Source organism: Moschus berezovskii, chromosome 3 (assembly GCF_049115385.1).
Source record: "Moschus berezovskii isolate FMDL1 chromosome 3, NW_MosBer_1.0, whole genome shotgun sequence".
Taxonomy (NCBI): Eukaryota; Metazoa; Chordata; class Mammalia; order Artiodactyla; family Moschidae; genus Moschus; species Moschus berezovskii.
The window spans coordinates 52,190,905-52,218,538 of NC_142462.1; the positions used below are offsets into that span (position 1 = coordinate 52,190,905).

The following is a 27,634-nucleotide window of genomic DNA, read 5'->3' on the forward strand; positions in this document are numbered from 1 at the left end:
GAAATGCTATTTAATGCCCAAGGGGCTTTTGTACATGGAGGGAAACAGTGACTACTCTTTGTATTTTAGAGCTATGTTTAATAAACATATTTAATTCAGTGCCACTTGGAAAAATCCATTTTTGTTAAACATGTAAATGTCTATTGCAAATTTTATTAGGTAAACTCCTTGAATGGCATCACTGACTCAATGGGCATAGGTTTGGGTAGACTCCGAGAGTTGGTGATGGACAGGGAGGCCTGGTGTGCTGCGGTTCATGTGGTCGCAAAGAGTCGGACACGACTGACTGAACTAAAGTGAACTGAAACTCCTTGAAACAACTTAAATGAAATTAAAACCTTACAAAGATGTTCTTTAGAACTCTCAAATGCCATACATAGCAGAAAAACATACATTATGCCATATCATTAACTACTATTACTTAACTTTACACTTAAACTTATCCTAAAGTAAACAGTATGAATCTAGTTTCATATCTTCATTGGTTGTTGTTGTTCAGTTGCTAAGTCTGACTCTTTGCAACCCCATGGACTGCAGCACACCTGGCTTCCCTGTCCTTCACCATCTCCCTGAGTTTGCTCAAAGTCATGTCCATTGAGTCAGTGATGCCATCCAACAATCTCATCCTTTGTCACCCCCTTCTCTTGCCCTCAATCTTTCCCAGCATCTGGGTCTTTTACAATGAGTTGGTTGTTCGTATCAGGTGCCCAAAGTATTGGAGCTTCAGCACCAGTCCTTCCAATGAATATTCAGGGTTGATTTCCTTTAGGATTGACTGGTTTGATCTCCCTGTAGTCCAAAGGACTCTCAAGAGTCTTCTCCAGCACCACAGTTTGAAAGAATCAATTCTTTGGCGCTCAGCCTTTATGATCCAACTCTCACATCCATACATGACTACTGAAAAAACCATAGCTTTGAGTATGAGGACCTTTGTTGGCGAAGTGATGTCTCTGCTTCTTAATACACTGTCTAGGTTTGTCATAGCTATTCTTCCAAGAAGCGAGCATCTTTTAATTTTATGGCTGCAGTCACTGTCCGCATTGATTTTGGAGCCCAAGAAAATGAAATCTGACACAGTTTCCACATTTTCCTTATCTATTTACCATGAAGTGATAGGCATCAAGGATGCCATGATCTTTATTTTTTGAATGTTGAGTTTTAAGCCAGCTTTTTCACTTCCTCTTTCACCTTTATCAATAGGCTCTTTAGTTCCGCTTCATTTTCTGCCATTAAAGGAGTATCATCTCCATATCTTCATATGCATATCTGCATATCTTCATTATTTCTATACTTTTAAAATTTTTATTCCTTCCAGATTACAGTGACACTTATCTTAATGCCTGCTCAGGAAACAGTAATCCACCCACTCTCATAAGAAAACAAACACTTTTGTAAACCAGCAAGGACATGGGATATGGTTATCTCGTTTGGGCAACAAGGTCTGTCTGCTTCTCCCAAAGTAGTAAAACCCCAAATTTCCTTTTTATAGTTAAGCTTTGTTTGTTGTATCAGTAAGATTTTTTTTTTAAGTCTGTATCTTTCATTTAAAGTTTGGTAACAAAGTGCTCTCTCTGCCAGCAAGAATAAAAGACTGTATGCAGTCTGATACTTCGGTGTAAGAAGTAAAAGGGAAGGGGGGATGCAGTGTATTTGCTCACATTTTTTTAAAAAATAACAATGGGGAGATACACTCAAAGCTACTAAAATTGGTTACCTAGAGAAAGGGATGGAATAGAGCAGGTAAAGAGGCTGGAAAGGAAGCAGTACTTCCCTGAATACTCCTCATTTTATTGCTTTGATTTTGCCATCATGTAATGTTAGAAATAATTGAAAAAGCATAATTATAGCAAAGAAAGTAAAGATGACCATCAACACAAACAATTATTATTTTAAATAACAAAAAAGTATTATTTTAATGAAAATACTAGGTAGGATATATACATCTTAAAAGCAAAAAGAACTGAGTAATTTTCTTAAACTGCTTTCCATAGTTCTGTGGTTAATGGTCCTCTTGTATAGTTATTTCAAAACCATTATATAGGTATTGTATGGCAAGTCACTCCAGTACTCTTGCCTAGAAAATCCCATGGATGGAGGAGCCTGGCAGGCTGCAGTCTGTGGGGTCGCTAAGGGTCGGACACGACGGAGTGACTTCACTTTCACTTTTTACTTTCACACATTGGAGAAGGAGATGGCAACCCACTCCAGTGTTCTTGCCTGGAGAATCCCAGGGACGGGGGAACCTGGTGGGCTTCCGTCTATGGGGTCACACAGAGTCGGACACGACTGAAGTGACTTGGCAGCAGCAGCAGCAGGATGAAACTAATAACCAATTAGTTAATGTCTGTAGGAATCAAGATTCATTAAAAGTTGGTCAAGCAGACCATGGGTGCCTCCTGATGCAAGGCACTGGAAGGAACCCAACATCCACTCTGCAGTATTCTTGTTACCAGAGAACAAAAGGAAAAACAAACCTGAATATCAAGTTTGTAGCTCTACCTGCAGACTTGCAGGAAATACAAGAAACAGAACAAATGAAAGGAATTAGAGGAAATGAGAACGTGGGACCTTTTACATGACAGCTGATCTGTTTTCTTCAATAAATTAGTGGCATGGGGAAAAAAGAAGAAAGAACTACTGCAGATTACTAGAGATATTAGATATTAATACGTAACAACCAAGTATAATATGTGGACCCTGTATGGATTTCAACTTAACAGAGCCATATGTAAAAAGGCATTTTTGAGGCAATTTGGAAAACCCAAATATGGACTAAATATGGAGTCTATATATATATATCTGAATGTAGTCAGTACTAGATGATATTCAGGAGTTGTTGCTCATTTCATTACGTTTCATAGACATTTGCACTGTGCTGTGTTCTCTATCAGGGCTTTCCCGGTGGTGCAGTGGGAAAGAATCTGCTTGCCAATACGGGAGATGTGGATTCCATCCCTGGGTAGAGAAGATCCCCTTGAGTTGTTGTTGTTGTCGTTGCTCAGTGGTGTCCCCTGGAGTAGGAAATGGCAACCCACTTTGGTATTCTTGCCTGTGAAATCCCAAGGACAGAAAAGGGTGGTGGGCTCCAGTCCACTGGGTTGGACATGACTGAGTGACTGAGTACAATATTCTCTAAAAATGCCATTTCTTATTAAAGATGCACAGTGAAGTATTTACCAGTAAAAGTAATACAACTCCTGGGATTTACTTTCTAATACTCCAGACCAAAGGTGAAGAGAATAATTAAGAAAATTGGCAAAATATTGATTATTGTTTACGCTGAATGAGGAGGATTATTATATACTCTCACTTTTGAGTTATGTATAAGTAATAAAAATGTTTTAATGCTATAAATGCCTTTTCTTCTTGTAATTAGTAGACCCATCTAGAGATTTCATTTCCTAAGAAATAAGAATCAAGTCTGTGAAGTTATTTTTCCTTCTTAACAATAGACAATTATTTCATCTTGGAACACACAGTTAAACTATCTACTGTTATGAGAACAATTTTTCTATCTTTTTATAATTGTTTGGCTTATGGTTTCTTGTATTCATTCTTCTCTTGGCAAAGAATAACAAACAAATGTTTATTATTAAAATTGGCATGTAAACAGGCTGTCCTTGCTGTGCAGGACTGTGTAGTGTGAAGCCATGATAATGACTGCACCATAAAAAAATGCTGAAACCATGCAAAGCACTCTTAATTATCAACGCGGAAAAGTGCGATTGTTTGTGATCTGTAAAACGTTTTTATCAAAACATTAAAATCTCTCTGACTAGCAGTTATAACTATAGGAAAGAAAAATGAATGGGGAACAAAACTAATGTTTATTTGGTGTACTATAATTTAAAATGCCTTGGGATCGTTTAGTCGTTAAGTTGTGGCTGACTCTTGTGACCTCAAGGACTGTAGCCTGCCAGGCTCCTCCGGCCATGGAATTTTCAGGCAAGAACACTGGAGTGGGTTGCCATTTCCTTCTCCAGGGGATCTTCCCAACCCGGTGATTGAACTTCCGTCTCCTGTATGCATCTTTTGCATTGCAGGCAGATTCTTTACCACTGAGCCACCAGGGAAGCAATCACTGCAAATGGTGACTACAGTCATGAAATTAAAAGATGCTTGCTCCTTGGAGAGAAACCTACAACAAACCTAGACAATGTGTTAAAAAGCAGAGACATCATTTTACCAGTCAAAGCTGTTTTTTTCCAGTAGTCACGTATGGATGTGCGAGTTGAACCATAAAGAAGGCTAAGCGCCAAAGAATTGATGCTTGTGAATTGTGGGACTGGAGAAGACTCTTGAGAGTCCCTTGGGCTGCAAGGAGATCAAATCAGTCATTCCTAAAGGAAATCAACCCTGAATATTCATTGGAAGGACTGATGCTGAAGCTGAAGCTCCAATACTTTGGCCACCTGGTGTGAAGAGCCAATTCATTGGAAAAGACCCTGATGCTGGAAAAGACTGAAGGCAAAAGGAGAAGATGGTGGTGGATGAGATGGTTAGATAGTATCACCAACTCGAGGGACATAAATCTGAGCAAACTCCAGGAGATAGACTCTGCAAAGAGTCAGACACGACTTAGCAACTGAACAACACAGATTTACAGTTTGCAAAGTTATATCTAGTTTCTGTTTTTTCTGACTTATGAAGTGGGCATTCTTTCTATGCCTTGGTGAATTGTCATATCCCATTCTAAATCTGGATCTGCTGCCAATATTTTGTACTTTTAATGTCATGAAATATCTCTGAGAATTTCAAGTGAAACTTAAGATTTGAAGTAGCTACAGTGTCTCTTAGAATTCTGTGCAAACTTTTAAAGATTCTCTATAGGCTTTTGGCTAGACATTGGACACAATCTGATTGTGTTTTATGAGGTCAGTTTCAAAATATTGACAATGTTTACCCTTCTAGATCAGTGGTTTTTAATAATTTTGGTATCTTACAGCAGTGGTTTTCAAGCTTTTTTCATGTGACATTATTCTCAATGCAGGACTATTCTAGAGGATAAAGGGTGAGGAGGAGAGGACCAGAATGCCATCCCCTGGGTCTTTCCTCTCCAGTTCCTGAGGTTCCCCAAAACACCTCCAAGAACACACTTTGCAGATGTCTGTACTCCGTAGTAGATCTAAATTCTGTGCTTGATAAAGTCATTGAGACTCACATATCATGATGCAGATCATCTATGATCAAACAAGTGGGTTCATCCCAGTGTATTGGTGCCTCAGAATCATCCCAGCTTGACAGAAATATCCCACCCCTCTATTTCTATCTCTCGTTGCAGACACTGGTTAGGATCCAATGTTACTCTCTACCCATCCTTCTTTTTTTTTTTTTTTTAAACAAGTTTTTAAATTTGTTTTCCCTGGTGGCTCAGTGGTAAAGAATACACCCGCAGTGTAGGAGATGCAAGAGACACGCGTTTGATTCCTGGGTGGGGCAGATCCTCTAGAGAAGGGAATGGCAACCCACTCCAGTATTCTTGCCTGGAGAATTCCATGGACAGAGGAGCCTAGCAGGCTACAGTCCATGATGCAAAGAGTCAGACATGACGGAGCAACTAACACTTTATTTCTGGCTGTGCTGGGTCTTTGTTGCTGCTCGGGCTTTTCTCTAGTTGCAGCGAGCAGGGGCTACTCTGCATTGCACAGGCTTCTTACTGCAGTGGCTTCTTTTGTTGCGGAGCACAGGCTCGAGGGCACTGAGCTTCAACAGTTGCAGCACGTGGGCTCAATAGTTGTGGTTCCACAGCTCTAGAGCACTGGCTCAGTGGTTGTGGCCAATGGGCTGAGTCGCTCTGAGGCACGTGGGATGTTCCTGGATCAGGGAGCAAACTTGAGTCTCTTGCGTTGGTGGACAGATTCTTTACCACTGAGCCAACAGGGAAGCCCCTCCACCCTTTCTTCTAAATGACTCTTCAGTTCATTCCTGGCTCTCAGCACTCACTGTGACCATGACTTTGATTCCACTTTTCAATGCCTGGCTTCACCAGCAACTAGCCCTGCCTACGCTCACCGAGACACTGGTGAGGGATCTAGAGATATCACACATCTAATCCATGCTGCTGTTTCTCTCCCCACATGCCTTTGGTTATTTTAGCTTCTCTCAGTTACACAATCTTTGTTCTAAAAGTCTCCATATCCTGCAGTACTTCCTTGCCCTCTTTACAGGATCAAAACCAACTGTTGGAGCTGGTTGTTCCTCTTATTAAGTTGGTCTGGCTTTTAAGTTAGGTCTTATTAATGTTTCAGCCATATCTTTGTAGCATAATTCCTGGACAGACAGCAAAGAAAATGGAGGAGGATGGAATACAGAGGAAGTAGATTAGAATGGAAAGAAACTATCCTCCTTTAAAGATTTCCATAATGTTATTTTTTTTTTATCATCGTAAAGATGCAAGAGAGGGGCAGAAGGATAAAGGGGGAAATTTAATGGGAAGAGTTTATCAGACAGATGAATAATAACTGCCTATTCAAATGCTTCTTGGAAATTTGGGGAGGTTACTATGGGTGTTGCTTTGTGTGTGTGTTTGTATATATGTATGAAACATTCCCTCATTTTCCTGACTGTCCTCAATTTCAAAAACAATTTGACCTCATACCTCTCATGAAATCTAAAATCTATTTGAGAGCTTCCATCCAAACTTAAGACATATAGCATAGAATGTTTGGGTAATAATACTTACCAGCTGATCATCCAGTCCAAAAAGTTGTTCCAGGTAAGTTTCAGTCAGTCTCCGAATTTTTGGTTTCATTAATGGATCAATGCACATATCCCTTTAATAAAATCATAAGATGTAGTCAAAAAATCATTTCATTTCATAGTTGTTAGTTGCATAATTAAATCTGTTATTTTAAAGGATGGAGGGGAAGGGGAGGAAAAATACTTCCCCTTGGGAGAAACATGTCAGAATCACCTGGAGAACTTTTTCAAATCACTCCCCCTCACAATTCTGCTGAGCTCCCCAAGAAGACATGCCTCTGTCCTCATCCTCAAGTTGAAATGAACTGCCCTATGAGCATATGTTCTTGATAACAGTGTGCTATGTTTCTGAGTTAGGAACCAGTGGAGAAATTGCTAATATTGAAGTTTATGGGATTTAAAAGCCCATGCAAAGATTCTTTAATAATCTTAAGATTGGAAACATTCATTAGCAAGACCTCTTTGGATACTATACAATGAGTGTTTTATCTTCAAAATAAAACATCTCCCTCAGTTCAGTTCAGTTCAGTTCAGTCGCTCAGTCGTGTCCGACTCTTTGCGACCCCATGAATCACAGCATGCCAGGCCTCCCTGTCCATCACCAACTCCCGGAGTTCACTCAAACTCATGTCCATCGAGTCGGTGATGCTATCCAGCCATCTCATTCTCTGTCGTCCCCTTCTCCTCCCGCCCCCAATCCCTCCAAGCAAGACCTCTTTGGATACTATACAATGAGTGTTTTATCTTCAAAATAAAATATCTCCCTACCATTAATCAAAACATTACTCACCAGAGTAGAGTTTCAAGACCATTTTCCATTATTCCAATGATCATTTCCTCTAAATACCTCAGAGGATCCTCCGGACATGTAACAAGTAGACCACATAACAGAGCCTGGGGAAATGAAGTAGAATCAGTGTGTCTGGATATTCATGTTCCTCCTAAGCAAAAGATAGACTTTCTGTTCAGTCAATTACAAAGTCAAATAATGTGACAGTTTTTTAAGTAAATGTGCCTTATCGATACCCCCTCTATATTTATTTGGTGCTACCAAATGACCAGAACAAAATGCAGTTTACCTTTACTCTTTAAAAAAATCCATTGTAAATGGCAACAGAGTCATTGCACAGTATTTTGCATTACTTGAGAAGTACTTTACAGTCCAATTGAAGGCATAGTTGTGATTACCATAGATCAATGGTTTCTACCAATTTTAAATATGAGGAACCCTTTTTTATTGATGTATAGTTAATTTACAATGTTATGTTAGTTTCTGGTGTGCAGCAAAATGCTATATATGTGTGTGTGTGTATATACACACATATACTGTGCTGTGCTTTGTTGCTCAGTCATGTCCAACTCTTTGCGACCTCATGGATTGTTGCCCACCAGGCTCCTCTGTCCATGGCGATTCTCCAGGCAAGAATACTGGAGTGGGTTGCCATGCCCTCCTCCAGGGGATCTTCCCAACCCAGGGATTGAACCCAGGTCTCCCACGTTGCAGGCAGATACACACACACACACACACACACACACATATGGGCCTCCCCAGTGGCTCAGTGGTAAAGAAACCACTTGCAATGCAGTAGATGCAGGAGACATCATGAGTTCAGTCCCTGGGTGGGGAAGATCTCCTGGAGGAGGGCATGGTAACCCACTCCAGTATTTTTGCCTGGAGAATCCCATGGACAGAAGAGCCTGGCAGTCTACAGTCTATAGGGTCGCACAGAGTTAGACATGACTGAAGTGACTTAGCAATCATACATGCATATATCCATATGTATATAATTTTTCATTATGGTTTATTATAGGATATTGAATATAATTCTTTGTGCTATGCATTAGGACCTTGTTGTTTATCTATATTATATAGTAGTTTGTATCTGATAATCCAAACTCCTAATTTGTCTCTCTCCACTTTTCCTTTTTCCTCTGGTAACTGTTTTCTATGACTGTGAGTCTGTTTCTATTTTGTAAATAAGTTCATTTGTATCATATTTTAGATTTCACATATAAGTGATATCATATGGCATTTGTATTTCTCTTTCTGGTTTACTTCACTTAGTATGATAATATCCAGATCCATCCATGTTGCTGCAAATGGCATTATTTCATTCTTTTTTATGACCAAGTAGCTTTCCATTGGTTGTATATACTGCATCTTCCTTATCCAATTATCTGTTGGTGGACATTTGGGCTCCTTCCATGTCTTGGCTATGAGAAACTCCTTTTTAAAGTGAAAAATTCCTCAGACTCAACCATGAAAATGACTGAGAAAATTCAACATCAAAATCAAAATCTACTGTGAATTCAAAAATCCTTTTAAAAATGCTTTCAAATTTTATCGTTCATAACATTTTCAGGGTTGTATTTGAAAAACTGTAGCACAGTTCATATACTTGATAAACAAATGACTTATTGGATTATATCTAAGATAACCCTTAAGTCACATATATGGAATGTCAGAAAGTTGCTGCCATCTTATTTTCTTCTATGAGTTCCTCCCAAAAGAAGAAACTTCTTATTAAAGTATTGGTGAGACATATATAGAATATCTCTCCATTTGAGACAGAGGAAAGGGATTTGCAGCACCCATCTCACAGAAACCACCTGGAATCCTTAGACATTTCTCTTTGCCTCTTAGTTCACTGGTAGGTCTTCTGGGTGCGTGTGTATTTTTTCCTACTCTTCTCTCTTATGAACAAAATAATTCCACCTTCCAGTCAAGCAGAGTTCTTCCCACCTCCATGGGCCAAGTCAATAGATGCAGGCCTGGGGTCCTGTATTAGATCCCCAGCTGTTCTCACAGTATTCCTTCAAAGAAAAAGAGGATCATGTCTCTTGATTGAACCTGCACAACACATTTCCCCCCTTTCAGTGAATCCATGTTCCCCTCTTAGCGTGCAGCCTGCAAGTTGGGAACCTAGCCTTTAGGACTGGGGTAAGACCTCCATGTCTCTCCCTCCCCACCCCTGCCTCCTGACCTAGCCCCACCCTAGGTGCTTACAGTGAACACTCAGCCATCTGCAGACTAATTTCCTTCTCCCTCAAACCTAAAGAATATTGTGATAGAGGAGATCAGTGTTTTCACCAAAGTTGGCGAGCTGGATTTGAATAGCCTTCTATTGAAGTTGTTCCCTGGAGGCTAGACTTCAGAGCCTGGCAGGCTACAGTCCATGAAGTTGCAAAGAATCAGACACGACTTAGCAACTAAACAACAACAATAACACAAATTCAGCCAGCTCCCTAAATAGCCCTGATGAAAAGCCCATCTGCATTCTAGCACTTCTGAGCCTTGATCACTAGAGTACTGAGCTCCTCCACTCCCTGCTCCACATCCTCCCCTTCATCCTGGTCTGGTACCCAGAGGACATCTGCATCAGCCTAACCTGGGAAGTGACCTGGTCTCAGAGGATGAGACATAGGAGCCTGCATTTTGATTAGCTCCCCAGGTGATTCTTATCACACTAAATTCTAAGAACTAGTGCCTTACTGGAGATCACCTTTAAAATAAATTATTAAGGAAACTGCCATCTGATTAATGAATATGAGAAGTTCCTTATTTCTTTATATTTCCAAGCTCCACAGATCAGAAAACTACTTTTCCTGAAAAGTTATCCTGCAGAAATCAAATCAGGTTGAAAGGGTAAGTCTCTGGATTGCTAATAAAAGTCATGTAGAACTAGCATACTTCAAGTGTTCACTTTTTACATAAGAAATCTCATTGTTCATAGTTTCCCACTGGGCAAAATAAAGATCTGAGGTTCCATATATTAATGTGTGAATAGTGCATAGCTCCATATAAATAAGAAAGCATATTTCTTATGCTTATCTGTTAGTGAATCAACAGATTTTTTTTCCTGCTCAGTGAAAATAAAAACTGTAAAACCATTAACTTGGTCTTAATAAGCAGAGACAAAATATGCAAAACATGACCTCAAGATGAGTGTTTGAGTCTGAAAAACAATGAGTAGGGCTTTGTTATTGCTAGTCTTCTTAGTAAAAACTTACATGGTCAAGGACAAAAAAACACCATGACTTAGTTGTAGTCTTCAGGTTTATAAATTCACAAAGGAATTGTGCAACCCTCCACTTTCTTTTGGCTCTGCTTCCCTAATCTCAGTCCAGAATATTTCTCAGATATTCTGAAAAATGTCTGGGTACTGAGGACAAATGAGAGTTTATCCAGGACAATTGTTTCTACTCCTTTACACTACTACCCATCTTTCAAGAAGCAAGATAATGCAATAAATGGAGTCCACTGGGTTTAACTGTTGTTCTTCTGTTTCCTTAACTATACATGGGATAGTAAAAGTATATATGTTATACGGCTATCCTGATAATTAAGTGAATTCATGTATGTAAAGAACTTTAACTTGTTTCATAGCACAAAATACTCAATAGATAATAATGATAGTAAGCCATCATCATTTTTAAACCATTTCACTGCTAATTATCACTTCCATTAGAGAAAAATGACTGGACAAAGAGAAAAGAAATTTAAAAACATTCCCTCATACCATTCAAAGGCCAGTGTAATGACAGAGGAAGAGAGGCTGACTTTATACCAAGTCTACTAGAAGAAATTAAGACCAATGCATTTGGTGGGAAATGGTCAGGAGAGAGAAATTTATACAATAATAATTTAAACAGCAGATAGTAACTGTCTATTAGAACTATAAGTAGATGTAAGACACTTGAGAGAACAAATCTTGTTTATCTTTTTAGATACCCAGATAAACATAGTAGAAAAAAATGCTAAGGGCCTAAATAGCAATATAGAAGATAATTTCTTCTTGAGGGCAGAGAAGAAAATGACTGCCAAATGCTTGTGGGACACAAGCATTGTGGGACACATGAAGCTGGAGAAACTTTCAAGTGGTAAGGAAAGGGTAAGGGTCTTTCTCTTTGCAAGAGCAGAGCCTCAGGAGCACAGACCAGTTTGGCTGGAATGGAGGACCAATGTGAGAGATGAAGTCAGAGTCACTCTGTGAAGACACCAGAATTCCATACTGGGACCCAGGACTGGTTCCTCCTCACAACCGTTAGGTTATTCGTGATCAAACCCATGCAAGATCACCCATGTGTCCAAAGTCACAGATGGCCATATGTCAGAGAGTCATAGTTCAGTGTGTTTCTAAAATCCCTCTAGGGATGACCTTGGCTTTTGGCAGGTATATTCTTCCTTCAGGATTTCACAGAGGCAAAAAAGGGCCAAGTGATTCACAGAGCCAGCATATTTTTAAACTACAAACCCAAGACTCCTCCCTTGCCCGTACCATGCACTGAAACAAAATTGTGTTGCATGTGTATCTTCCTCCAGAACTTGAGGATTTTTTTTCACATTATCTATCCCCCCAAATTTTATTCATATGCAAATGCAAAAACACAGTCTTCTTTCAAACAGATCATAATCAACATATAGTCTACACCTTGTTGCTGTTTTTTTTCTTTCTTTTTTTCAGATGAGATTGCTTTTAAAATTGCAATGTGAGCATCACATACAGAAACGCCTTTATTTAGGAAGTGGCCTAAGTTCCTAAACCCTTTTCAAAGTCCCTTCTACCTCCCTACCCTCCAACCTCCCAAACAAGTCCAAAGTGACATCTCAGAAATGTTCACCATCCCCATCTGTAGTAGAGATGGTGTTGGCATGTGTTTCTATGGATGTTACTAAGTTAAAAATGTGAAAGTAAAGGGAGTTCTGTGTCTTGTGGACATTTAAGTTCAGTTCAGTTCAGTTCAGTTCAGTCACTCAGTCGTGTCCGACTCTCCGCGACCCCATGAATCACAGCACGCCAGGCCTCCCTGTCCATCACCAACTCCCGGAGTTCACTCAAACTCATGTCCACAGAGTCGGTGATGCCATCCAGCCATCTCATTCTCGGTCGTCCCCTTCTCCTCCCACCCCCAACCCTTCCCAGCATCAGAGTCTTTTCCAGTGAGTCAACTCGTCGCATGAGGTGGCGAAAGTATTGCAGTTTCAGCTTTAGCATCAGTCTTTCCAATGAACACCCAGGATCGATCTCCCTTAGAATGGACTGGTTGGATCTCCTTGCGGTACAAGGGACTCTCAAGAGTCTTCTCCAACACCACAGTTCAAAAGCATCAATTCTTCGGCGATCAGCTTTCTTCACAGTCCAACTCTCACATCTATACATGACCACGGGAAAAACCATAGCCTTGACTAGACGGACCTTTGTTGGCAAAGTAATGTCTCTTCTTTTTAATACATTATCAAGCTTGATCATAACTTTCCTTCCAAGGAGTAAGTGTCTTTTAATTTCATGGCTGCAATCAGCATCTGCAGTGATTTTGGAGCCCAAAAAAATAAGTAGAGGGTGCCAAATTTTTATTTTAGATACCCTATAACTAAAAACATATTGAAGATTATTGAAAGGGACCAACTGGCTTTAAACATTAAGGAGGGACCCCAGGGACGGGAACATGCCCCTCAAGGTCAGAACTTGAGGAGTTTTAAGGCAGACTGGACAGGTGAGGAGACAGTCTGTATAAGGTGAGAGCAAGACACTGGATCCCAGGCCCAGCAGGATTGTGCGTGGCCCAGTGGGGAGGTGGTTACCAGTCAGGTAATCCCTAGTTGTTCAAGCAGGTTTTAGAAAAGGCAGAAGCACCAGAGATCAAATTGCCAACATCCGCTGGATCATGGAGAAAGCAAGAGAGTTCCAGAAAAACATCTATTTCTGCTTCATTGACTCTGCCAAAGCCTTTGACTGTGTGGATCACAATAAACTGTGGAACAGCCTGAAAGAGATGGGAATCCCAGACCACCTGACCTGCCTCTTGAGAAACCTGTATGCAGGTCAGGAAGCAACAGTTAGAACTGGACATGGAACAACAGACTGGTTCCAAATAGGAAAAGGTGTACATCAAGGTTGTATATTGTCACCTTGCTTATTTAACTTATATGCAGAGTACATCATGAGGAACGCTGGGCTGGAAGAAGCACAAGCTGGAATCAAGATTGCTGGGAGAAATATCAATAACCTCAGATATGCAGATGACACTACCCTTATGGCAGAAAGTGAAGAGGAACTCAAAGGCCTCTTGGTGACAGTGAAAGAGGAGAGTGAAAAAGTTGGCTTGAAGCTCAACATTCAGAAAACAAAGATCATGGCATCTGGTCCCATCACTTCATGGGAAATAGATGGAAAAACAGTGGAAACAGTGTCAGACTATTTTTTTGGGCTCCAAAATCACTGCGGATGCTGATTGCAGCCATGAAATTAAAAGACGCTTACTCCTTGGAAGGAAAGTTATGCCCAACCTAGATAGTATATTAAAAAGCAGAGACATTATTTTGCCAACCAAGGTCTGTCTAGTCAAGGCTATGGTTTTTCCAATAGTCATGTATGGATGTGAGAGTTGGACTGTGAAGAAAGCTGATCGCCGAAGAATTGATGCTTTTGAACTGTGGTGCTGGAGAAGATTCTTGAGAGGCCCTTGTACTACAAGGAGATCCAACCAGTCCATTCTAAAGGAGATCAGTCCTAGGTGTTCATTGGAAGGACTGATGCTAAAGCTGAAACTCCAATACTTTGGCCACCTCATGCGACGAGTTGACTCACTGGAAAAGAGTCTGATTCTGGGAAGGATTGGGGTCGGGAGGAGAAGGGGACGACCAAGAATGAGATGACTGGATGGCATCACCGACTCGATGGACATGAGTTTGAGTGAACTCCGGGAGTTGGTGATGGACAGGGAGGCCTGGTGTGCTGTGATTCATGGGGTCGCAAAGAGTCGGACACGACTGAGTGACTGAACTGAACTGAACTGAACTGAATCCCTAGTTGAGTAGGTGAATTGCTTTTTGGTTAAGTGTCCCGTGGGTTTGTCTCTGAACTGCATCTATGAATTGGTGGGCTGGGCTCAGCAAGCACTACTGCCCCCAGGAGAAACCACAGCCTTCTAGCTCCAAGGTCTAGCAAGATGAGTTAGTATGACCAGTTCCTTCTCTTCTGCATAAGCCTGTAGTCTCTTGCTCACATATTCGGTAATCCTGATTCTTATAACTGGCAGATATTTGCAGCAATTAGTCTAAAAAAAATTCTGATAGTAGAATCTATGTGATTTAGAAATAAATATGGTATTTTTAAAATACAGGCTGGAAACTGAATCATGAAAGAAACACAAAGTTGTTGCATAAAAATTTTTAAAAACTATTTCTAAAAATGGAAAATTTTAACATAAAAACCATGATTTGTAGCTTAAACATGCCCTCTGCTGGGCATATCTAGTTTTGCAAATTCCTTTAATCTTTCTTACATGTTAAACTGAAATCTGAGCTAACACTTTTTCACTCTCAGATATAATCTCTGTACATAGCTGTTTAATAGTAGACACTATACCCTTAATATCTTGCCCGTCTTTGGTCCTTATGGGGCAGGCCTTGTTTGCAGACAGTGTGCTGACTTCTGCCTAGTTGTAGAAAACTGAGGGAGAAACAGATTTCTAAATACTTTTGATGACCTACTTTTCATAGTCTACCAACTGGGCTTCACTGTATGGACTCCTAGCTTGGTGATAGCTTTTTAAAATACAAATATCTTTTGAAAGGAATACCTCCAAGGAAGGAGATTTCAACAGTGGTAGGATGTGTATTTCAGAATTCTCAGAGAGAAAGAAATGACAAATATAGTGAGAGTGAAGAATTAGAAGGCAATATTTAGTTTCCCTACAATTATATTGAGGTGCTGGCTTTCAGTGTTGACATGTATGCAGTTTTTTTTAAGCTTTGAATTTCTAAAGTATATTTTTGCCAAATCTTAGAATAATATATAGAAAGTAAATATTTTATTGTCCAAAAATCCCCAAATCTTTGATCATTTAGATCATTTATTTCAAATCTAAAATTAAAGTTAAAAAATATTTGGCTCCAAGGTCTGAAAAAGGTCTCTATGTTTATTTCTGTTGTATAAACAAATACATCTAGGTTGCATGAATGCTGTGCTAGATGCTAACGGTCTACAAGGGAAAACACTAGCTTTCTGCAACACAGAAGATGTGAACTGTGAAGGAAGAGATTATTTCCTGTGGTTGATCACAGTGGTTTAAAATTTATTTTTTAAATCAAAAGAAAAAAATCTTAAAAAAAAATCTAAGCTTATGAGAATCCCCAAATATAATCCAGATGAAAGCAGAGTTGCTCTTGGATGTTTCTGGATGGATATAAACGGAAAAAGCAAAGCTCTTTTTTAAATTCTAGAGCATACCCTACAGGAATTCTTAGAACTAGGATTCTGATAAAAAACAACAACAACAAAACCTTTGGAAATCTATCAGTGTTCAATCAGCCACACACAGGCCTACCTGAAACCAGAGTGAGAGGATTTTATGAAAGTGCCATCGTAAACTGGAACAGAGGCTAGCCCATCTAGGGAAAGGGTGTCCAGGAGACCCCAGCTGGCCAGAGGAAAAGGATTCTCATCCCAAGGAGACCAGACAAAGGCCTGAGAACTGGCCAGCCTTCCTGACTTCCTTGGATGAAAAGCCAGCACTTCCCAGCAATTAGTGTTTTTATGCTTCCTAGGCTTTCTCTGCATGTTTTTCTGATTTGCCACCAATAAAATTCGCTTGATAATATTATGGGAAAGCAATAAAAAGGAAGGACATTTTCCTACACATAAGCCTGTTTTCATTATTTTGTTTTAATATAGGAACTCTTTCTGATTATAAAAATAGTATATATTAGATGTAATTTGGAAAATTAAAAAATACAAAGAAAATAAAAATCAACCATCATCCTGACAACCAGAAATAACCCCTAATAAAAATTTTAATTTTAGTCTTTCCTTAATACATATATTTTTTGCAAAATTAAAATTAGGATCATAATATATATAACTTATTTCTCTTTTTTTTTAATTCCTGGCTAGTTATTATATTGTGAACATTTTTCCATGCCACCAAAAATTCTTCAAGACATCATGTATTGAGATTGGTTGATAATCTATTGCATAAAAAGTGTACCATAAATATTAAAAAATTTCAAAATGATTGGACATTTGTTTCTTTTTCCATCATTAAAAATTATATGATATACATATTAACTTTCACTGCAAATGATAATGTACGTATCTTCACTCTATTTCCCTAGAAATAGAATATAGAATCAAAATGTGTATTTTGAAGCTCTTCATACATTTCTCAAAATTGCTTTTCTAAGAAGATATCATCAGTTTATACTTTCATTAGTGGCCAGTGGAAGTGTCCATTTCACCTTGCCAAATCAGAATCAAAACATTTTTAGTTTTGTTGATTTGAGAAAAAGACTTCGTTTTATCTATATTTCATTTTTGTCAGTGGAGTCAGTTTTCATACATTTCCCAACTGCTATAGACTGAATCATGTCACCAAAAAATTCATATATTGAAACTCTAATCCTCATTGTAATGGTATTTGGAGACTGGGCCTTTGGGGAGATAATAAGGTTTAGATGAGGTCATGAGGATAGGATCCTCACAATGGGATTAGCACCTTCATACAAACAGACACCAGAGAAATTTGCTCTTTCTCTGTCCAGTGAGGACACAGTGAGAAGGCAGCCGTCTGCAAGCTAGGAGGGGAACACTCGCCAGAACTCAGCCCTGTTGGCACCATGATCATAGACTTTCAGCCTTCAGAACTGAGAAAACAATTTTTTGTTATTTAAGCCACCCAGTGTATGCCATTTTATTTTAGCAGCCCAAGACAACTAAGACACTAGCCACCCATGATTTTCTATACGTTTGATATGTCCTTCATTTAGATAGGGATGCAAGATACAATAGTAACCAAAGAGAGAATCTCAAAGGGATGGTAAAATTCAGAAAGATAGCAGGACCACTTGTTGAATCGCTACTCATATCCTCAGAAGTCTCGCCTGGAGTCTTTCTCAGCTAAGGGTTTAAAGGCTTTTGTGGTTTAAGACAAGTCATGGCAACATTTAGTCCATGACTTATTCTCTGTTTTAGTCCATTTGGAATCTTAGAACACCATAGACTGGATGACTAATAAGCAACAGAAACATATTTCTCACAGTTCTAGAGACTGGGAAATCCAGGATCAAAGTGCAGGAAGATTCTGTGTCTGGTGAGCAGCACTTCATAGATGGCCATCTTCTGACAGTACCCTCATGTGATGGAAGGATCAATGGAACTCTCTGGAGTCTTCATTATAAGGACTCATACTCCATCCATGAGGGCTCCACCCTTATGATCTAATCACCTCCCAAAGGCCACACCTCCTAATACCATCACAATCGAGATTGGGTTTTAACATATGAATTTTGGGGAGAAACATGCAGTCTACAGAATGTTCATATCACTTTGTTCATTTCCACAATAAACACTAATCACTATGATTCCTGAAGATTTGAAAATAGGTATATATTTGCTTTGGTGCATGTGAGAACTGTCCCATCTGTGACACATTGCAGTGACCAACCTGACTAGATAGCCACTACACCCTCCCTGTGCTACCCAGACTCTTGCTAAATTTCCGGAAACTAGGTGCCCATGAAAACAACAACCTTCTCAGAGACACGATGATCACTTCTGGGTCAAAGGTTATTTCCTCTGGCTTATTAAATATATTAATACATTCTCAGCCTGCACTGTCTAATGTGGCAGCTACTAATTCCATGTTGCTATTGAGTCAGACACAGCTGAGCTACTGAACAACTGAGCACTTCAGATGTGGCTTGTCGAAACTGACATGTGCTGCAAGTGTAAAGTACACACTCAGTTCTGAAGACAATATGATTTTATAGTGAGTCAATATGAGTCCATATTGAAATGATTATGTTCTGGATAGATTGGTTTGTAGAGAATCTAATGTCATCTATTTCTTTTTACTTCTTTAAGGTGTCTGTAGGACACCAAAATGGATAAATGCAGAGTACTAAGGAGAAACTTTGAGCTAGAGACACCTTCAGAGTCATAGCTGCAAGTGGTTGAAGCTGTTGAGATGTTTTCTACCAGCACAGGATAGATGCCCAGCAAATGTTTGCTGATGAAAAATGGTCTAATGTACCCTTCTTAGCTGACCACTCTTGCCACTCTGTCCAAGAAAAAAAAAGATCCTAATCTGTTGTTTAAAAAAAAAGGAACCTGACTACTTGAATTGAACATAAAATCCAGCAGTCTTTAAGCTAGGGTGCAAATGTCTAGAAGCCCACAGAGGCTTTCAGAGCGGGTATCGGAGAGTGAATAGTATAAAAGACTCCCCAATCTCCAGATCCTCGCCTTCTCCATACATTCTTTCCTGAACTTAATTTGCCTCAGGACACATTTTGTGGTTTTCTTTTCCCATTCTTCCCTTTCACAATAGCTTTCTCCTAGTCTAGAAAGTGAGGGCCTGTCTCTCATTCATCTGGAATCTTAGTACAAAGAAAAACGAGTCAGAGAGATTTAGAAACTTGCTCAGACTTACACAATTAGTAATTGGCAACACCAAGAGTCAAACCTAGGCAATCTCATAATAAAATATTAATGTAATTCTCTTGCATTGCTTTAGACACTTTGCTGCTGCTAAGTCACTTCAGTCGTGTCCGACTCTGTGTGACCCCATAGACGGAAGCCCACCAGGCTCCCCCGTCCCTGGGATTCTCCAGGCAAGAACACTGGAGTGGGTTGCCATTTCCTTCTCCAATGTGTGAAAGCGAAAAGTGAAAGTGAAGTCGCTCAGTCGTGTCCGACCCATAGCGACCCCACGGACTGCAGCCTACCAGGCTCCTCCATCCATGGGATTTTTTAGGCAAGAGTACTGGAGTGGCTTGCCATTGCCTTCTCCGTTAGACACTTTAGGCTTCAGTTATAAATGTCAACTAAACATGGAGTTTATTGGGTCCTACACTAGAAATTCTAAAGGCAGATCCTGCTGTTCAGTTCAGTTCAGTTCAGTCGCTCAGTCGTGTTCAACTCTTTGCAACCCCATGAACCACAGCACGCCAGTACTCCCTGTCCATCACCAACTCCCAGAGTCCACCCAAACCCACGTCCATTGAGTCAGTGATGCCATCCAACCATCTCATCCTCTGTCGTCCCCTTCTCCTCCTGCCCTCAATCTTTCCCAGCATCAGGGTCTTTTCAAATGAGTCAGCTCTTCGCATCAGGTGGCCAAAGTATTTAATCCAGTGACTTACTGATGTCAGGAGAGACCTGATTTCTTTCCATTTTCCCACTCTACTTTCCTTCACCCTAAAACCATCTTCCCATGTGGACACAAGAAAATTGGCAATGGCTTCCAGGGCTACATGCTTCCCCACGAACATCCAGAGATGCGATATCTCTGTCCCAGCATTCCAACCAGCAACCTGATCTAAACTGGTTTAGATCACATCTTGCCCTCCCCCATGATCCTTGCTACCACCCGCCATAGTCACAAACATTATGACCAAGGGAACTTGAATGTGCTAGTTGCCATAAGTCAATCAGGGTCCAACCCCAGAGATAAGGATAATCAGCTTCCCTGAAGCACCCAGGCTATGTGGGGGAAGAGGTAGTTATGGAATAAGAATGTAAGAAATATTAGGAAGAGGGAAGCAGATGTTGTGTAAGCAACTTGTTAATGTCCAGTATACATCTGCACCTGAGGAACACAGAAAAGAAAGGAGAAGGAATATTTACAGAAGGGTTGAGACCCACTTGCTGGATGACAGTAAACTACATCTTTGTTCAGATAATACTTTGAGATCCAACTTGATCGCAGATTCTTCTTGTATGAACAAGCTGGCTGTATCTGATTATATTTCCCAAAATGGCCATTACAATATCTCCCATCCCACGAGCTCTTTTTGAATTGTGACTTTGATACACTTCCCATTAAGAAGTGGGGTCTATGTTCCCTCCTCGTGAATCAAGGTGAAAATAATGTTATGTTGACTTCCAAGCCTAGGTCATAAATGATGATATAATTTCTACTTAGTTCTCTCTGGGGACACTTGCTCTTAGAACTGAGTCTCCATACTGTGAGGCAGTCCAAGCAGCCCATGGAGAGGCACATGGAGGAACCAAGCCTCCTGGTTCACAGACCTAACCTAACTTCCAGCAAACTTCTGGCACCAACTTGCCAGGTATGTGAATGAACCATCTTAAAAGTGGATCTTTAACACTCTGCTGATCCACCCTAGATGGTATCACATGGAGCAGGGACAAGATTTCCCTAAAAATCCTTGCAAGAATTTCAGATTTTTAAGCAAACTAAATGCTTCATGTTCTTGTAGGCCATGAAGTTTTGTGGTTGTGTGGTTGTGAATAACTGATGCAGAAAACAAACAATAAATGACTGTATAGCCAGATAAAGCTTGTCATTCCATCCATCCCTAACTACATACATTAACATAGAAAACACGCAGCCATGACTATCTTTTAACATTTTATTGTGGAAAATTTCAAACATATATAAAGTAAACAATGAACCACTATGTGCCCATCACCCAGTTTCAACAGCTGTCACCAGCTGTGATTTGTGTGATTCTTTAGGTTAAATCAACATAACATTATTTTCATCTAGATTATATGTTTCCCCATTTTCCACCTGTTCTCTATTATAATATTTTAGGTAAAATCTACATGAATTCAAATGCACAAATCCTAGTTGTATAATTATGACAATGGATACACTTAAATCTCAGTCATTTTCCAACTCCCCAGAAAGTTCCCTTGTGGAGCCTTCCAGCTAAGCTTTCTGTATCAGTCAGAATCCAGTTAGGAGACAGAAATCACACCAGTAATTTGAATAAAGGACATTTATTCTATTTTAATAACTAAATTCTAATAAATAATTTAATTTAAAGTTGTTCATATTAACAATGATTTTAAATTAATAATAATTAACATGTTGAATAAAATAGGAAATGATAGATAAAAAGGATGAAAAGAGGCAGGATTTTAATTGGAATGTAAAAAAAAATAAATGGACATTCTAGAACTGAAAAATACACTATCTGAAATTAAGGACTCATTTGATGTACTTAACAGTAGACTATACTCAGCATAAAACAGAATCTGTAAACTTGAAGACAATCAATGAAAACTATCCAAACTTAAGCACAGAGGGAAAAGAGAATGGGGAAAAAACAGAAAAGAACAAAAGAGGCATAGGACCAAGTTAAAAAAAAGAAAAAGCTAACATATTTATGACGGGAGTCCCAGAAGGAGAAGAGAGAATTAGGTAGAAGCAAAATTTGAAAATGATCAAGAATTCTCTAAAACAGATGAAAAGTATGAATCAACTGATTAAGTAAGCCCAGTGAATCAAGCAGGACTAAAAGAAAAAAGACCAGTCTCTATTCAAAAGTTGGCAGGGAAATGATATCCTAAGGAGACAGCCAGGTTTTATTCAGAACAGGCAGGTGGAGTTCAGAAGAGGTTAAATATACATGGAAATCTGTGATGAAAGATGATGTATTCCAAAACTTGCAGAAGATGGGTTTTAGAAGAGTCCTAGGCATGGAAAACTGGATCAGGTGAACAGATACAAAGAAAGCAGGTAGCCAGGTTAAGGTGGTATGTGGTGCTCTCTTGCACCTGCTGGTGATGTGGTGGCAGAGGCTCCTCAGAATAGTATTGTCTGGGGCATAGGGAGCACTTCTGAGGGCTTCCTTTCTCTGGGGGCAAAGCAGGGTGGCAGACTGGTGTGGAAGAGGTGCTCTCATCCAGAGGAGGAGCCAGGGGTGTCTCCAGCAGCTGGGCAGTTTTAAGGCAAGTGGAGAGGAAGGCAAGGAGAGGTTACAGCTTCCCTGATCCTCAACTCAAGTCCACTTTGTGCTACCTGTTCCATGGCCAACTTGGACATAGCTATGGCTCATAATGACTTCATACTGAATCATAAATACAGTCAGCCCTCTGTATCTGCAGGTTCTTCATTCATGGAATCAATCAAATGCGGGTCCAAAATGACTGGGGAAAAATTCCATTGTTTCAAAAAGCAAAACTGTAATTTTCTATGTGCAGGCAATCATTTACATGGCATTTATACTGGATTAGGTACTATAAGTGATGGAGAGATGACTTATTTAGAGGTGATTTATACAGTAAGATGGATGTAGGTTGTATGTAAATACTGTGCACAGATTTCAGTATCCATGGGGGTCTTGGAACCACAGCTGAGGATACTGAGGGATGACTGTACTACGTCCTTTGAAGAGGCTCCGTCTTCCTCCAGTTCTGAGTGTGAGGATAGTTTCACCCCTCCAGGCCTACTTGGATTAATGATAGTACAAAAATGGTTTCAAAAAGGAAAAATTGATGATCCACAGATTTTTCAGGTTCTCCCTATGGAAACTAAAATTCATTTTCTTTATAAAAGTTTGAAATTGTGCATTATGAAGTCATGTGTTAATATATCTAACCAAGAAAAAGGTTTAATAGAAAAAAGATGATTCTGAGAGATAATTGTGCAAACATTCCACTTTCTGGCCCCCACCTCCTACTTTTCCAGCTCCCTCACTCAAATACTCCCTCTACACTTTTTCATTCACCTCTTACAAACTTCCATTTTCTACCCACATATCAGTATTATGTCTTCTTCTCATATCCCACCCAGTCCTTGGAGTCCTAGACCCATCACTTTCAGTTCAGTTCAGTTCAGTCGCTCAGTAGTGTCCGACTATTAGTGACCCCATGAACCACAACACGAAAGGCCTCCCTGTCCATCACCAACTCCCGGAGTTCACTCAAACTCATGTCCATCGAGTCGGTGATGCCATCCAGCCACCTCATTCTCTGTCGTCCCCATCTCCTCCTACCCCCAATTGCTCCCAGCATCAGAGTCTTTTCCAGTGAGTCAACTCGTCGCATGAGGTGGCCAAAGTATTGCAGTTTCAGCTTTAGCATCAATCCTTCCAATGAACACCCAGAATTGATCTCCTCTAGAATGGACTGGTTGGATCTCCTTGCAGTCCAAGGGACTCTCAAGAGTCTTCTCCAGCGCCACAGTTCAAAAGCATCAATTCTTCAGCGATCAGTTTTCTTCACAGTCCAACTCTCACATCCATACATGACCACGGGAAAAACCATAGCCTTGACTAGATGGACCTTGGTTGGCAAAGTAATGTCTCTGCTTTTTAATATGCTATCTAGGCTGGTCATAACTTTCCTTCCAAGGAATAAGCGTCTTTTAATTTCATGGCTGCAATCAGCATCTGCAGTGATTTTGGAGCCCAAAAAAACAAAGTCTGACACGGTTTCCACTGTTTCCCCATCTATTTCCCATGAAGTGATGGGACCAGATGCCATGATCTTCGTTTTCTGAATGTTGAGCTTCAAGCCAACCTTTTCACTCTCCTCTTTTACTTTCATCAAGAGGCCTTTGAGTTCCTCTTCACTTTCCCATAAGGGTTGTGTCATCTGCATATCTGAGGTTATTGATATTTCTCCCGGCAATCTTGATTCCAGCTTGTGCTTCTTCCAGCCCAGCGTTCCTCATGATGTACTCTGCATATAAGTTAAATAAGCAGGGTGACAATATACAACCTTGACGTACTCCTTTTCCTATTTGGAACCAGTCTGTTGTTCCATGTACAGTTCTAACTGTTGCTTCCTGACCTGCATACAGGTTTCTCAAGAGGCAGGTCAGGTGGTCTGGTATTCCCATCTCTTTCAGAATTTTCCACAGTTTATTGTGATCCACACTTTAGGCACTCTCAAAAGCTTAGCTCCCCCTCCACTGCCCTTCCATTATATATGTGTGGCAAACTCCTATCCTGGATGAAATCAACTCTTATTTGTGTACCTAAGTCTGATTTACTGAGTGCTACTTGAGAAAATCATGCAACTGGGAAGATAAGTAGCAAGCTTTCTACACATTTTCAAATATAATTGTATAGAGGTAAAACACGAATGAAACTCATCATAAAAAAAATTAAAACCATACAGATGTATATGGAGTGAAAGATTAGAGTTCTCCCCTAAAGCTATCCCCCAAAACATTTGCTGTTAATAGTTTGCCATATATTCTATGCATGTATTATTGTCTTATATATATACACACACACATAAAAACACACTTACATATACACATATGCATACAAATATGAAGTAGCTAGATTTTAGTAGACACTCTGTTAGGCAATTTGCCGGAGAAGGTAATGGCAAGCCACTCCAGTACTCTTGCCTAGAAAAATCCCATGGATGGAGGAGCCTGGTAGGCTGCAGTCCATGGGGTCGCTAAGGGTCGGACACGACTGAGCGACATCACTTTCACTTTTCACTTTCACACATTAGAGAAGGAAATGGCAACCCACTCCAGTGTTCTTGCCTGGAGAATCCCAGGGACGGGGGAGCCTGGTGGGCTGCCGTCTATGGGGTCACACAGAGTCGGACACGACTGAAGTGACTTAGCAGCAGCAGCAGCAGCAGGCAATTTGCATTTTTGTCTTAAGGCACAGGTATATATTCTTCTACATAATATCCCATTCCCTTATTTACACTTATTTACTGTGTTCACTATGTGACAATGTTACAATGAATATACTTGTACATCCTTCTGGTAACATGTGCAAGTATGTCTCTAAAGTGGATCCTCAGAAGTGGAAATGCTTGGTTAAAGGGTATTCATATTTAACATTTTAATAAATATTTGAAAATTACCCTCCCAAAAGGAGGGGGCTGTACTGAATTGCCCTCCCACTTGCGTAGGAGAGTTACTCCCCCAGCTGGGCTCTCAACACTGCCTCACCCTCCTTCTCTTTCCTTCCCTGGACTTCTAACTCTCCCTCCTTGCCTGAATAACTTAACTACTCAAAACCCCTTCTACAACTGCCATGTCCCCTCCCAAATATCCTCATTCTTGACAAACATTTCACCTTATATTTGAAAATGAGGTAGAGAAAATGGAAGTCACCAGAAGATAATTTTATTGGCTTCCTAACTTGGAGCCTACAAAGTCTATCCACCCCTTGTCCTCCTTCCTGTTACAAGGTGGATGGGGAAGGACAGTCTTTCCTCCCATTTAAGTCTTGGTTGTGTGGCTCTTCCTCTCACACAAAGGGCTGACTATCTTCTATCTAAAGATCTCAGTTTCCACTCCTCAGCTAACCTCAATCTATTTTCTGCCTTCATCACTCCACTGAAAACCCACACTTACCTTGGGCCAAGTCCACTACAACTTTTCAAGTCTTTCAGTTCAGTTCAGTCGCTCAGTCATCTCCGACTCTTTGAGACCCCATGAATCACAGCACGCCAGGCCTCCCTGTCCATCACCAACTCCCGGAGTTCACTCAAACTCAAGTCCACAGAGTCGGTGATGCCATCCAGCCATCTCATTCTCTGTCGTCCCCGTCTCCTCCTGCCCCCAATCCCTCCTAGCACCAGAGTCTTTTCCAGTGAGTCAACTCGCCGCATGAGGTGGCCAAAGTATTGGAGTTTCAGCTTTAGCATCAGTCCTTCCAATGAACACCTTCAAGTCTTTAGGTGACACTATTGCCCACTTTCTTCATAAAGCCATACTCTCCTGCTTTTCCTCCTCTATCTCCAAGGCATTTCATTCTCACTCCTCTTGTCCTTAGTTCCTCTTGTCCAAACCTGAAAAGTTGGAGTTTGGGGTTTCTGTCCTGAGGCCTTTCCCCCTTTCCCCCTGGGAGATGTCACTCATTACCCCCCTTTCAGCCACCATCACCCCTCTGTCTTCAACTCTCTGATCTGTATGTTCAGCCCAGACCGCCGTCCTGTCCAAAGCTGACTTCATCTCTTCCCTTTTCGCTCCGCTTAACCTCCACTTCCTCTCTTCGCCAAACTCCAGTCCCTCCTCTGGGCAGTCTCTGCCCATTCCTCCCTCTTTCTAACTCCGCCGCCACGTGGCTCCAGTACCTCGCAGATCTGAGGAATGTAGTTCTCCCTGAAGTACTTCCTCAGCCTGGGGCTGGCCTGGCGCAGTGAGGCCATGATCTGAGGCCCTACTGAAATCCTGCGCTGCTCGCTGGCCCTCCCCACTCCCGGAGTAGCTAGAGCCACTCCTGAGCGAGGGGCTAGCGCGTCCCGGCGTTGCCACGGCAACCGCGCGGCGTGGAAGGAGGGGCTAGGCATTGCGTGGCCTCGCGCCCTCAGTGGGCTGCCGGGAAGAGAGGCGGGCCTCGGGCCGGGGCGGGGGCAGCCTCCGCGCGTCCGGGGCGGCCCAGGGCGTGTGCTCTTGGGACGTGCAGCGCTTGCAGCGCTTCACCCAGTGTAGCTCGCCTGCAGCCGTGCCCCGCCCGTTCTCCCGGAAGCCGCCAGGAAGCGTAGGGGCTGACTCTTTCACTTTTCAGCAGGGCGGTTTCTGAAAGGCGGAGCTCAGTCCCCCATTTCCTTTCTCTCGCGGCGTGATCCCGGGCGGCGGCGCCTGGACCCGCTGGCTTCGGACGCTCCCGCGCCGGCCCCAGCGCTGTGCGCGGCCCCAGAGGCAGCATGGGCGGCGCCCGGGACGTGGGCTGGGTGGCGGCGGGCCTGGTCCTCGCGGCCGGCGCCTGCTACTGCTTCTACAAGCTGACGCGGGGCCGGAGACGAGGCGGCCGCCGGCTTCGGCTGCGCCCCTCGCGGTCCGCAGGTGAGGCCACGGGGTCCCTGGCAGGTGGCGGGGACTGGGACTGGGGCTTTCCCTGGAAGAGGGGTTGAAAAAGCTCCCCGTCATTATGTATGATCCTTTAATGTGTTTGCTTGGAAGGTCTTGGCTTCCCTGCTGCTGCTGCTGCTAAGTCGCTTCAGTCGTGTCCAACTGTGCGACCCCGCAGACGGCAGCCCATCGGGCTCTGCTGTCCCTGGGATTCCCCAGGCAAGAATACTGGAGTGGGTTGCCATTTCCTTCTCCAATGCATGCATGCACGCTAAGTCTCTTCATTCGTGTCCGACTCTGTGCGACCTCATGGACAGCAGCCCACCAGGCTCCTCTGTCCACGGAATTCTCCAGGCAAGAGTACTGGAGTGGGTTGCCATTTACTTCTCTATGGCTTCCCTGTGCT

General features: G+C 41.5%; 2 protein-coding genes across 2 annotated transcripts in view; one reads left to right on the forward strand and one right to left on the reverse strand.

Moving 5' to 3' along the window:
* The window catches only part of FBXL13 (F-box and leucine rich repeat protein 13), a 238,177-nt gene extending 211,402 nt beyond the window's left edge, over nt 1-26,775 (reverse strand). Inside the window, exons 1-3 of the mRNA XM_055420161.2 lie at nt 26,511-26,775; nt 7,490-7,593; nt 6,683-6,773 (exon numbers count right to left, since the gene is read on the reverse strand). Coding sequence (XP_055276136.2) covers nt 6,683-6,773; nt 7,490-7,593; nt 26,511-26,726 — 411 coding nt within the window. The 5' untranslated portion in view covers nt 26,727-26,775. The remainder of the gene's footprint in view (nt 1-6,682; nt 6,774-7,489; nt 7,594-26,510) is intronic.
* A 160-nt stretch (nt 26,776-26,935) lies between these two features.
* Nucleotides 26,936-27,634, forward strand: part of ARMC10 (armadillo repeat containing 10) — a 48,922-nt gene continuing 48,223 nt past the window's right edge. Inside the window, exon 1 of the mRNA XM_055420718.2 lies at nt 26,936-27,222. Coding sequence (XP_055276693.2) covers nt 27,084-27,222 — 139 coding nt within the window. The 5' untranslated portion in view covers nt 26,936-27,083. The remainder of the gene's footprint in view (nt 27,223-27,634) is intronic.